Source organism: Engraulis encrasicolus, chromosome 19 (genome assembly GCF_034702125.1).
Source record: "Engraulis encrasicolus isolate BLACKSEA-1 chromosome 19, IST_EnEncr_1.0, whole genome shotgun sequence".
NCBI lineage: Eukaryota > Metazoa > Chordata > Actinopteri > Clupeiformes > Engraulidae > Engraulis > Engraulis encrasicolus.
The window spans coordinates 44,624,770-44,638,841 of NC_085875.1; the positions used below are offsets into that span (position 1 = coordinate 44,624,770).

Here is a 14,072-nt window from a genome sequence, read left to right on the forward strand (position 1 = left end):
AGAAGGAGATTCATAGAAGTTAAGAAAGAAAGAAAGAAAAGGAGAATAGGATATGACATACCACTGAGGATAATGTAAAGCCTGAAAAGTATATGCTTCACAAGCTCCCATGACAGGATCTGTCATCACCTTCCATGAGAATAAAGAGTCGCGCACACACGCACACACTCACACACGCACGCACACACACGCACACACACACACACACACACACAGACACAGTCTTTGATCTCGCATGTTAAGGAACCATTAATTGCAGTGTGGCTATGAGAATGAGGCGACACTCGGTCTAATGATACATCCTTAAAAAAAGAAAGTGTTTCTTTGGTGGTGTAGAGTCCAAAAAACCTTGGACGACGTGTCGGTGAGAGCTACACACTACACCGTACTCAGCAGCCTCTGTTCTGTGGGACATCAGACTGGCCTACACTTTGAAAGAAGGCTACATTGCTGTGTGGGCAATGTACATTTCCTTTTCCCTTCCAGCCTCATTGACAGGTTCTCATACTGCTGGTTTAGGTGCATGGCACTGATGAGCAACAAGGAATCATTAGTTACAACACAGTGCCACATATTACACCTGGGCGAATTCAACCTGTTGAACATTCCACCAGGCAATCACCTTGGATTGTGTTTGTGTGTCTGTGTGTGTGTGCAGGGGGAGACAACAGTGGGGGCTGTGGGAATATCCTTCCCTTTGCAGCAAAATCAAGACGTTAAATCTCTTCAGAATCTTCCAGCATCAGACCTCTAGCGTAAACTACATATGATGTACAAACTGCACTCTCAATATAAGTGATATGTTTATATGCAATGTGTATAGGTGATGTACTTATGTGTCGATGTGTATGTGTAACTACAAACCTTGGTTTTGTATGGGGTAAACAAAGTATCTCTACTTTATTACTGCTACGTGGATGTACTATGTGCACGTTCTATTGGACAGTTTTCATTTCCTTTTGGAATGAATAAAGTATTCTGTACACTGACATCAGCGGCGATCCTACAATGACTGGCCCCCTCCAGCACCCACCCCCAATTGCTGATATTGTTATTACTAGAAAGACAGCCGCCACCACCACCAGTAGTAGTAGTAGTACTGTAGTAGTACTGCTACTACTGCTACTACATGGATGCACTTCAACGGAAAGTAAAGCCTTGTTTATATAAAGCCCCTGGCAATGCAGGCCCAAAATATCCATGATGGTTTTGTAATGAGATAGTATCTCAATATGCATCTTTTATTGCTGTTATTGCGCAGCACAAACAGAACCGAAACACAAGGACTTGGCTCCTTACATAACTCACTCAGTCACTTAAGTGTTCCTACATGGGTCCAAGGCACAGAAGGTTTGAATTTAATCAACACATCAAAGTGTTTCAGTTGTGTGTGTTTTTTAACTAAAACTGCCTGAAAGTCCAAAAATTAAATCCAAAAAGCCTGAAATCTCTCGGGTTGCAAGTGATACGATTCAGGAAAAATACTTGGCTTAAAAACAAAACAAGAAAACTCATCTCATGGGCAGCCACAGGTGTTAATGGTTTAATAGGCAGGTTTAACATCTGAATGCATTTAACAATAACAAAAACTGAGTACACTCCATCTGCCACACAAACGTTAGAGTCCACGAGTTGAACAACTCTCTTCCGCATAGCCTGTTCAGGCGATGAGTTAAATAACTCTACCCATATTAAACTATAGCCTGCCGAGGTTCAGTGCAACTTCCTTCGGGAAGAGCCAAACCTGACCGCGGCTGGTGATCAGTGAGTGATGCAGGCTGGGCTCTCTGGACCAGTGAGCAAGGATCTGTCTGTCTGTGGGAGCTTGAAAAATGAGCCTCCAGATGTTGAAAGCCATTCCTGGTGAAATAAATAAAAATGAGGAATCTATTCCAGTCTGCCTCGGAGGCTTTGCCACTTAATTACTTGCTGCCGCTTAGTCACTCAACAGCCGCCATTGAGACTCGCGTAGACACACAGACATAGGAAACCTTCCAGACACGCATGCAGGCAGGAATACGCACGCACGCACGCACGCACGCACGCACGCACGCACGCACGCACGCACGCACGCACGCACACGCACACACACACGCACACACACACACACACACGCTCCCTGGCATGAATAAGCAGGATGGGACTGCTGCCGGGGGTAGGGGGGAAAAGGTGATTTCACAGGCAAATCGTTGCTAAATAATTTCGCTTTGACAATCCCTTTCAAACGTATTCCTCTGCAAAGTAGATATCCATGCGTAATAATACAAAAATGGTTCCAGTGGCATGGGACAGGGACAAACTACAGTCCCAGGTCCAGATGGGAGATTAGAGGCCAGAGCACAGTTCTAGAATGATGGCACAAAGGGCTGAGGAACGCTTAGGAACGTTCACTCACTAGCTAGCTTCGGGAGCCAAGACCGAGACCGAGACCAAGCCAGCAGCCAGCAGCCAACATCCTGGCGTGAGGAGGAGTGGAGCAGAAGCCAGGAGTGGATATTAAATTTCACGCAATATCGGCCTTTACCAGCCACCAACAAATATGCTAAAAATTCCCATTTTTAATTTACTCAATAGGAAATTATTATTCTGTGCCCAAAATCTACCAGGCACTTCCATATTTTACCCGCGTTTGGATGTTGGCTGGTGCTGATTTCCTTCCCTGAAAGCGGCAGAGCGGAGGAGTAGCTCCTTCCACAGAGAGAGAGGCAGATGTTTACTCCTCCTGGGCCAGCAGACTGACTCTCTCAGTCACTCTTTCCTCAGGGCTTTCCCCCTCTTTCCTTCTCAGTGCAAACTGTCTTGAGGCCATCTGACAAGTGCTTACATTACCTACTCAACACTCAGCCTATACACAGGGTATACACAGCATTTGTCTTTCTTTTTTAAGTCAAGTGTTTCAAGTAATGTTTGAGCACAGACTGAGTTTGTGATTGTATTCATGTAGAGTGAGTAAAGACTGTTTATATGACTTGAAGTCAACACAATCTCTCCCATCAACAGCACTATTGACGATATTTTCAATTCCATTTCATTTGACCGACTGCCACTGAGGAACCTCTATGTCGGTCACATGCATACAAGTTATATGTTTATACCAACAAAGTCACAAGTGTGTGTGTGTGTGTGTGTGTGTGTGTGTGTGTGTGTGTGTGTGTGTGTGTGTGTGTGTGTGTGTGTGTGTGTGTGTGTGTGTGTGAGAGAGAGAAGTATGAGATACTTGAGGTACACTCGCAATACCCCATTTTCTAACCCGTTTATTTCCGGTGCTACAGCTACGGTCATATGAAATTCAGAGAACTGCAGTGACATGCATAATTCATTCTTCGCTCTTACGACAGGATGACATAAACCGAGCAGCACGTAAGTGCATATCATAAGTGGACATGAAACGAAGGGCTACAGTAGTAACTCACCCACGCAGTTGTCACAAAGGCTGCAGTGTGAGGCTCGCGGAGGCCTGAAGATCTTGCAGGTGAAGCAGTACTTCAGCTTGACCGTCTGGCCGTTGATGACCACCTCTCGGGTCCTGGGGGGCGGCCGGTAGCCCGTGGAGCTGGAGCCATTGGCCACATCTGTTTTTGAGAAGGGGAGAGAGGTGGGTAGGATAGGGATGAGTCGACAAGAGACATGGGATTACATGGAAGATTAACAAAACTAACACAATACAAACATGTCCACGAATGTGGTAAAACGGCAGCAAAAGCTCCCTCCTGAAGCCTCAGATGTGCCGATGACTGAGCTAGCGTCCAGAGTAGACCATTTAGCACATTGGCTAGCGTGTCTGTTTTTTCGTTGAAAGTTTGCCCTGGGTGGTGAACTGTGCAGGAAGGCCTTCGTTATATTATGCATACTCAAAAACAATGTTCATCATGGAATTCAACCAACATTCATGTACTTGCGAAATATCTGCATAGTCGGTGACATGCTGACCACCACACAGTACAGGTCAGGACAGGATAGGGACGACAAGAGCCTCGTTAAGATTAGAATGGAAGGCCTCCAATTACAGGCAATGATGCTGAACACTCAGACAGGTGTGCAGTAAGCCAACAGATGCTCCTTAATGGCTATTGAAACTACTACACCCTGATTCAATTACTCTACAGGTCTTCATTAATCACATGTTCAATTTACGTTAATTATTCTTAAAGTGTCATCAACATTTAAGATAGTTCTGGAAGTGGGCCAAAGATCTCCACCACAGAACCTCAGCAATGCACACATCCATTTCGTGAGTATCCTCCAACACTATTGTAATAATCATTTTCCTGCAAGATTACAGTCATCCTCCCTATTCAGACTCATTCAAACCCCTAATTGATAACTGCCAACACTTGTGTCCACATTTCAAAAGGACTGACGTCAACAGAGATTGAAACAGTGTACCATTTAAAGCCTTCATACAGTTCAACGAGTGGGCTGACGATGACACAACTTGCTTGTGATGCAGAGTGTGATGGTGATGGTGATGGTGAGGGAGGGAAGGAGGAGAAGGAGGAGGAGGAGGAGGAGGCTGAAGGCCACTCCAAAAGGCTGGCCGGCGAATGAGAGGCAGCCTGTGTGGGTGTGCCATTATGCCTGTTACTATTTATGTGTGTGGGTGCGCGTCATCACTCCTGCCTGCCTGGGTGTGTGGTGTAGGTGGCAATGAGGAGTAGGTGTTAGAAAGGGAAAAAAAATATACAAGAGGATTACAGTCCAGTGATCATGCAGGGTTTCCTTTTTATATCCGGCATGACCATATACAGTACAGTAGGCAATCTACTCCTCCTCTCCCCTTTTGTCTTGCCAGCTGGTTCATTTTCACCTAAATTCTCCCTCTCTCGCTCCCTCTCTCTCTTGCTCTCGCACCTTCCCTCTGCCTCTCCTCCTGCTGGTTTATGAGATTGAATACACTCATGCACGCACAGACACACACACACGCAGGCACGCACCCCTACGGCTGACTTGTCCATGTGTTGCAAACCACGGTGATGGATGCAGACATTACATAACATCTTGCACATGCCTTTATTTACGACTTGAACATCAACAGCACAACTCAGAATATAGCAAGATAATGGGCAGAGCATAGCCATAGGTGCAGAACCCTTTATGTAGGGACCAATAGAACATATAATGGAAAATAAAATGGAACACACCAATATACTGTAGGACAACATTATTTTTTCCGAAAATAGTTCCATGGTTCATCAACTGCTAACAATACTAACACAAGTCAGCGACCTTTTGAATTAAATTTGAATGCAACAGAAAGACATTCCAACCTGTAGGCTGACTGAGGAGGCAAAAGGGTTTTCGTGTTGCTGTTGCTTCAAGTGTACAGTAGGTGAAGGTTCAGTCAGTGCCCAGTGTAAGCAACCAGAAGGAGTCAGGATTGCACTGGGAACCCTCCCAGATCACAGCCACTGACCCACTATGCTGGCATTGCCAAGGCTGGCTGGCTATGCAACCAACCACTTGCTGTTTCTTTCTCTCGGTTTCTTTCTCTCTCTCTGTTATCACTACACACTTGTTTGTTTGGATAAGAAACAGATAAGGCAGTACTTTAGTAGCAGAAGAATAAGAGCACTACTGATGACTCCTGTAGGGAACTCAGAAGACTCACGTGGATTATGTACATTTGTCATGTTTTCTTCTTAGACGCTGTGCAGTCCTTTTCATAAATTCAACAGTTCAAAATTTTGTACAACTTTTCAGTACCTACGGCATTTATGTGTAGTATGCCAGTACAGTACTCCACTGCTGCAGTTCGTATTAGCGGCAGTTTTTTTCAAAAGCCTTGCAATGCCACAGGCTCTATGGGTTTTTGACAGCTATAACTGGAACATCTTATCCCCTTATTTTAACTCACCGTGTGAAACACTTACTTACGCTGTTGGCTCAAAAGCGATCATCCAAATCCAGTGAAGTAGACTAAAGTGACCCAAGCGGCCGAGTGCAGGCAGTGAGGAGGGGGTGGAGGTGGGTGGTGATAACTGGCTTCAGTTGTGATAATATACGGCACAAGCCATGCAAGGCTCTCCCACTGCGCACGCAGGCAGGCAGGCAGGCAGTGAGGCAGTGAGTCAGGCAGACAGGCAGGCAGACAGGCATGTAGGCAGGCAGGCACGCAGTGAGGCAGTGAGGCAGTGAGTCAGGCAGACAGGCAGGCAGACAGGCATGTGTGCAGCACTACCGAGACGAGCCGTTAAACGTCTGAGCGCTCAGGCCCATTTCAATCAGAAAGCCATAAAGCAACTTCAGCGGCCTTTGAAGGGCTTTTTCGCAAAGCTGGTGTACCATGTAAAAGAAGCGGAGAGGACGACAATAAATTATTTTCTTTTTCCACTTTTTTATAGCGCTGAGTGACTTTATGAAGTGCCGGATTTGTACAAACTTTTTGTTTCAGCATACAATAAACTAGTGAGGCGTTAATTATTCATTGGAAACATAACCAAAAGATGCACAGATTCAAGTGTCGGTTCAGTACAACCATTTTTGCTTTGTTTTAGGATGACAAACTAGTGGGGCCTTTAATTTTATCGGAACACAAAAGATGCAGAGATGCGAAATTCAAAGTTGACGATGTGCCAGCTTGTACTGTACAGTACAGTGAATCACTGTACTACAAAAATACACCACCACAGTGATGACTGTGTTTGTTGCCCAGGCCAGCAGTAGCATGCGTGATACATAGCAGAGCGAGTTTCAATGTCGGCCAAGAGCTGTGCTGTTGCCCCAGTGGGCGGCAAAGAGAAACTAATTGCCTTCCAGCAGAGACGAGACGGCACTGGGCACCGGACACTGGAGACGGACCAACACGGAGACGGAGACCCGCCCAACAACATAGCAACACAAGGACTTATGGGAAGGCACATGGTCTGTTGGTCATGGAGGGAGGAGAGTAGAGAAGAGTAGAGTAGAGTAGAACATAGTAGAACAGAGAGTAGATCGGAATAGAATGTAGAGAGTAGAAAGAGCAGAGAGAAGAGAATAGACTACACAGAGTGTTGGCATAGATCATTCATACACAAATGCAATAGCAAGGGTCCAGGTATTTGTATAGCACATTGTCATACATCACTGTCATTCAACTTTCAGATATTAAAAGCAGTGCAAATATGCAGTAGAATAAAAATAAACATAGAATACCGTGGGAAAAATAATATTAAACAAGTTAGAATAATATTACATAAGTTTAACAATAAAAAAGAGGTTAGGGTGACATTAATCTATAGCGCTTTAGACTTAGATAATGTGATAACCAATGTGGATTTATAGGCAAAACAGACAGCCAGAGGAGTGGTAGGAGTGGTGGGAGTGAAGGGGCAATGAGGGCATAATGGGGACCAGGGGAACCTGGTGACTGCCACAAGACTGCTGTGCTGTCCTGTTCAGAATTGAGGGCTACTTTGTAAGAAGAATACTCACACAAAGACAGTGAAGGTTTTAGAAAGATGTGGTAAATAAATAACAACAAGCTGTTTGGGCGCACTAGAGTCAGATAATGTTCTGACATTTTTACTCCTCTGATACCATTTCACAAGGAGCCAACCTCCACACACCGTCACTGATGTATTCATCTATGAATCTCCCATGACAGCTTAGGTCACATAGGCACGCACGCACGCACACGCACACGAACAAAGTGACACAAATATACACATGCCCCGCACAGACAGAAAAAACACTTTCACACAAACACACAAAGCCAGAGGACTCAGACAGCTGGGGAGAAGGGACATGAGACCTTGTTAGGACGTGCAGAGAGCTGTCTGGTGATCTCATGAATTACCAGAGGTGTATTGAGCAGTAAAACGCCTCCATGAACCCACACACCCCCTCACCCGCTCTCCCCAGTTCCCTTTCTCCCTTTATCACTACCGCTTTCCTCCCGTCCGTTTCTGGATGACATGAGGGAGGTCAGCCCATTCCCAGTCACCCTGAACCACACTAACTCTCACTCACATTGTCTCTCTCTCCCTTTCCCTCCCTGCATCACCCGTCCTCCATCCCTCTTCCTTCAGTCCTCGGTTGGATGACTGGTGGTGGAGGTCAACAGTCCCGGATACCCAGTTGAGGAGTCACTTTGTGGCACCAGGCTGGGACCGCTGCCCCTCCCTCCAAAACTATGGGGTGGTTGTTACTATGACTACCACACTCTTGCCTGGCTCCAGTGGCAAGCCACTCTGGATAACTGGCCAGCTGACCATAGCCAAAATGAGGTGCGAAAGGAGAGGGGGGGGGGGGGGGGAGAGGAGATGAAGACAGAGAGAGAGACAAAGAGAGAGACAGCGAGAGAGACGGAGACACATAGACAGAGAGAGAAAGAGACAGAGAGAGAGAGAGAGAGAGAGAGAGAGAGAGAGAGAGAGAGAGAGAGAGAGAGAGAGAGAGACAGACAGACAGAGACAGAGACAGGGAGAGACATAGAGACAGAGACAGAGGGAGACACAGAGACAGGGAGAGACATAGAGACAGACACAGAGACAGAGAGAGACACAGAGACCGAGAGAGATAGAGAGAGAGAGAATTGTGGTTTGTGTGTGGTTGTTGGGTGATGACTGCTGTGTTGAACGGTAAGGTAAGGAAGGCTTGCTGCTGCTGCTGCTGCTGCTACTCTTCTAGTGCTGACATCATGATGATAGAGAGAAACAGCATGTTCCAGATTGTCAGGGTGTGAGTGTTCATGAGCAACAGTGCTGGGTGGCATGTGTGTGTGTGAGTGTGTGAGTGTGTGTGTGTGTGTGTGTGTGTGTGTGTGTGTGTGTGTGTGTGTGTGTGTGTGTGTGTGTGTGTGTGTGTGTGTGTGTGTGTGTGCGTGCGTGCAAGCGAGTGAGACAGACAGAGACAGAAAGACAGGGAAACGGAGACAGACACAGCGAGAGACACAAAGAGAAAGGAAAGACACGATAGATTGGTGGAGCTGACGGAGATGCACTTGATCGAGCACAGGAGCTCCACTTTCATCTGTCTGATTTGTTCCGTGTGTGTGAGCCTTTCTTGTTTTTACACAACCAGCGGCAATTACAGTCATCGCGTTTTTCATTCGCATCCACCTGTGTGTGCTCTGGCAATTACGGCGTTTCCACAATCATACCCAAACTGTGTGGACAACGGAGTATGTGGAGGCAGCAAATCATTTCCTCTCACAAAAGGAGCCAAAACACACAGAAAAGACGATTAGGAGAAAAAGAGGACAAAGAATACAAAGAGGAGTACCCAGCATGACGCCTCGCTTGAAAGCAGGCAAGTGTGTCTGTATAGGTTTCTGTGTGTGAGTCTGTATGTGTGTGTGTTTGAGTGTGAGTGTGTCTGTGTGTGTGTGTGTGTGTGTCTGTGAGTGAGTGAGAGAGAGAGAGAGAGAAACCGTGAGTGTGAGTAAGCACAGCAGTGTGTGTGTGTGTGTGTGTGTGTGTGTGTGTGTGGTTATGCAATCACAGTAGCCATGGACACTGTGCTTCCGCAGGGAAACACACACACACTGACACACACACACTAACACACACCTCATACACATACTACACACACACACATCTCTGCCTGTCTAAGGACACATTTCCTGGAGCACTCGTCTGAATGATACAGTGGTGGCTTTCATGGTAACGGTCACACAGCCAGAAGCAGAATAAACGAACGAATTAACAAACGAACGAACGAACACACACAAACCATACCCTTACTCACCCACCCAGTGAACCAAGCGTTACCTTTCCCCAGCACAACACACACACACACACACACACACACACACACACACACACACACACACACACACACACACACACACACACACACACACACACACACACACACACACACACACACTTTCCTGTTCATTGGAGAACCCGCCATGACCACTTCCTGTCTCTGGCTGGCACCACACCAGTGTAAGAATGGCACTCACTCACTCACCCACCCACCCACTCACCCACTCACTCACCTCAGAGGGCTCCTGAGCATGTGACACAGTTGTGTTGTGACACTGCCACAGTCAATCTACATGCTGGGTCAGGTTAGGGCTGGACAATATGACGATATATATCGTTATCGTTATATAAAAGTGTATATCGTGACCTTTCTCCTATATCGTTTATATCGTGATATTCAATTGTATAACATTTATAAAATTACTATCATTTAATTACATTTCATGTTGTCACAATACACACTATAAGTTCATGTAACTGTAAAAAGAAGAATAAAAAGATCCATTTTAAAGAAAGGTTGTTTTGCGACATGAAAAAATAAAGAGCAAATAAAGAGAATAACTGAAAACGTATGTAATTGTGCTATATCGTGATGTATATCGTTATCGTGATATAAAGTAATCCATATCGTGATATAGTTTTTTTTCCATATCGCCCAGCCCTAGGTCAGGTCAGATACAGTATATATGTATATATACACAGAAAAAGAGATAGAGAGAAAGAAAAAAGGACAGACAGAGAGAGAGAGAGAGAGAGAGAGAGAGAGAGAGAGAGAGAGAGAGAGAGAGATAGAGAGATACATAGAGAGAGAGAATGACAGAGACAGAGACAGAGAGACAGACATGCACACGCTCACACGCCTGTAAACAACTTCCCAGGGGTAAACTTAAAATACCACAGATAGGTGCAGCAAAATGTTCATCTCTAAAACCACATCTGTCACAGTGTCATCATCATGAATCATGAAAAAGTTGATGAATTATAAGTAGTGTAGCCTAGGGGCAACTTCCTGGTTTTTTACTCCCACACATGCTTTTGGATGTCATATTTGCATGACTACAGGGCACTGTGAGTATGGGACAATGAATCCAGTATCCATAGCAATCTCACACACATGGAGTAACTGCCATGAATGAGAAATAGTCTGTGTGTGTGTGTGCGTGTGCGTGTGTGTGTGTGTGTGCGTGTGCGTGTGCGTGCGTGCGTGCGCGTGCGCGTGCGTGCCAGTACCAAGGCCCAGACAGCATCTTGCATGCGTACAGTATGCTGGCCAAGCAGATATTTAATAGCGGTGGTGGTGTGGTGGTGAGCCTGTTATCATGAACACATGAAATTAAGCCACTCATCTCACCGGGGACCTTCGGAATTAATGAACGCCATTAGCATGAAAAACGGCTTCATTATTATCACTGAAAGACGCTGACGGCCGTAGCCGGTTCCCTTTTCCATAAAGACGAGGACGCCAACGGCCTCACGAGAGCAGCACACTTCATATCCGCTAACACACCACCCTCTTCCAGCCGCCATTTTTCACTTTTTTTTCAGGGATGTCACTCAACATAGCTGTACAAGGGGAAAAAGTTAGGGATGCACGATGTGAAAAATTGTGGCCGAAAAATTGTGTACCGATATCCGATATTGATAATGCGGTTTTGGCTGATAACCGATATTAACCGATACCGATGTTTTATATATATGAAGAGTTCAGATGCAAAACCCCCTAAGTGCCATTTCAGAAAATAATCTTAATTCATTTTTATTTAATACAAAGCTATCAAAATTGCATATTTTTTATTTTATTTATGTAATATAACGATTTATATGTATTATCAAGTACATGAATGTAAACCAAACCAACAACGGGGTTCTCTAAAAATATAGAAGTGCAGGTCTTCAGAAATGGAGTTAGGGGGTTTTGCATCTGAACTCTTCATATATTTTTAAAAAGATTACATTTAATACAGACTGACAATGACGCAAACTGAATTTTGAATGTCCTCTTTATTTTCCAAAACACGTTTTAACTCCCTGTGATAAAATTAGATGAAAAAATTGAGACACAAACTAGAAGACAAACAATGAAAGTCACTGTCAAGTTCAATCTTATGTTAAAAACATATCAGAACCAATAAGATTAAGAACTGTAACATATAAAAAAAACAGAGGGCCCAGATTTACCCATCAGACCTATGTCCCATGTCTTGAGAAATGTCAAATATCGGCCGATACCGATGTTAAGGCCGATGCATTGTGCATCCCTAGAAAAAGTGCAGCTTAAGCAAGTTGATTGAGGGTCTTTTTTTTCCTTCTATGAGCACAAAAAGACCTGTAATGGCCCTGTCCGGTTATCGACTAGGCTTTATCGGCTGTGAAAGCAATTACGCTCCGGAACGCAGTGACCGACCGGCACATACATTTTGAAAATGGGGGAGCTTCCCGTCGTGTTCATCTGCAATATAGCCAAACTCTTTGTTATACGCCATCACGATTTTTTTTCTTGTTTGGGAACGGGTCTTTGTGAGCAACACAGAAAAGAAACAGAGCCGGTTAGCTGACAGCAATCAAAGGCAAACATGCCAAAGGGGAAAAAAGAGGCTTAAATGCCAACTGCTCCAATTCTGTAACAAACACTCTTAAATTATGCATAATTGCCATCGATTCACTGCATTGTACTCTGTACTGACTGCCATTGTCTCAACCACACCACTACTGAGCTACAAAGGACTGAAAACAGAGCACAAGAACACCACATCTTGAGCATTGGTGAATGCAGGTCAGGTCATGCAGGGACAGCTGGTATAGTGTGTGTGGCATGTGCCCTTTTTTGCTTTGCAGGCCTCTAAAACCCAGTAAAGACATCAGACTGAGCCTCAGCACCACTGAGTGTGGCCTGTGTGGCCTGTGACCAGGAATATCTGCTGAGGTTGCAGGCACTGGTGCACCAAACCATTACATGGATAATGTGGAGAAATACAAACTCTGCACATACTGTAGCTCGAGAGTCGTAAGACCTGGGGACCATTCCATCAACGGCGTTAACCCCAAATCCGACTTCAAGTCGGTAAACTGCGCTATTTTTAAGACACAGATCCGTTCCATCAGTCTTGCTAACCTGAAACTCAGCTGAGTTGCCTCTGTAATTTATGCTCCAACTCTAACCTGGTAGCTCCCAGGTTAAACACCAGGCTAAATGAATCAGTGTTGCAAAAAAATGAACCTGAAGGAAACAATGTCACAATGGGCACGTTCCGCTTAATTCCCGCCATTATTTTACGAGATCAAAGCGAACCAGTCACTCGATTTGAATAGTGTATGATGTGACAATGCCAGTAAAAACTACAATAGTTACCATTGTCTTTCATTTCGGGGGATTTCTGATAATCAGCACATTTTTAAAAACTTTTATAGTGTTGATTTACTAATATGATATTGAACAATTCCTTCCACGTAGACGAAGACTTGAGTGGCCCAGTGGACAGGTGCGCTGCTTAATATGTGGTCGCCCCGGCCGGGTTCAAGTCTTTTATGGCGACAGGTTATAGAAATGGAAACTTCAAAACATACTTTTGCCTATTCTCTCCTTTGATGTCGCTTTGTGGTTGGCTTCATTTGCCATCAAGCAATATAATAGGCCTACAGTTAAATGTAGACCTTAAAAGGGACACTGTGTGACATTTTTAGTTGTTTATTTCCAGAATTCATGCTGCCCATTCTCTAATGTTACCTTTTTCATGAATACTTACCACCACCATCAAATTGTAAGTAAGTTATTCATTATGAATGTAAAATTTGCACTTTTCATACAAGAAAAGGGGGATCTTCTCCATGGTCCGCCATTTTGAATTTCCAAAAATAGCCATTTTTAGCTGCAAAAATGACTCTACTTGGACCATACTAGAAAATATTTGTTTATTACTTAGAAAACTTCCACGTAAAGATCAAATTTGGCAATTGGCAGCCCAGTTTCAATGAGCAGCATAGTTGCAGTACCTTTTTTGACCATTTCCTGCACAGTGTCCCTTTAACATTTTACAGCAGAGGCAAAAAACGTCTTCACAACCACCTTGCAGACGCTGACGCTTGCGTTTGCATTGCAATGATTCAACAAATGATCTCTGATGGCCTAACGTTTTACCTAAGCTATGCTTTATTTAATCCGAAAACAAATTCTGAAAGATCAAATTAAAACACCTTAGATTATGCAAGCATTTTATTTTTACGCATTGAAATGAAGGCATTCAAGGTTTGGACGAGGCTCTCCCTTTGATGATTGAGTTGTGATCTGTCATTGCGCATGGTGGGGATTGAACATGGGCCTCTCAATCAGAGTGCAGTTGCGTTGCCGCTCACCTACAGATGCTCGCATCATGTATCCGATAA

At 44.6% G+C, this 14,072-nt stretch overlaps 1 protein-coding gene across 2 annotated transcripts in view; it reads right to left on the bottom strand.

Moving 5' to 3' along the window:
- The window catches only part of LOC134435505 (palmitoyltransferase ZDHHC14-like), a 109,885-nt gene that overhangs the window by 33,762 nt on the left and 62,051 nt on the right, over positions 1-14,072 (bottom strand). For both annotated transcript variants that reach the window (XM_063184529.1, XM_063184528.1), the window contains exon 4: positions 3,414-3,572. In XM_063184529.1, the coding sequence (XP_063040599.1) occupies positions 3,414-3,572 (159 nt within the window). The remainder of the gene's footprint in view (positions 1-3,413; positions 3,573-14,072) is intronic.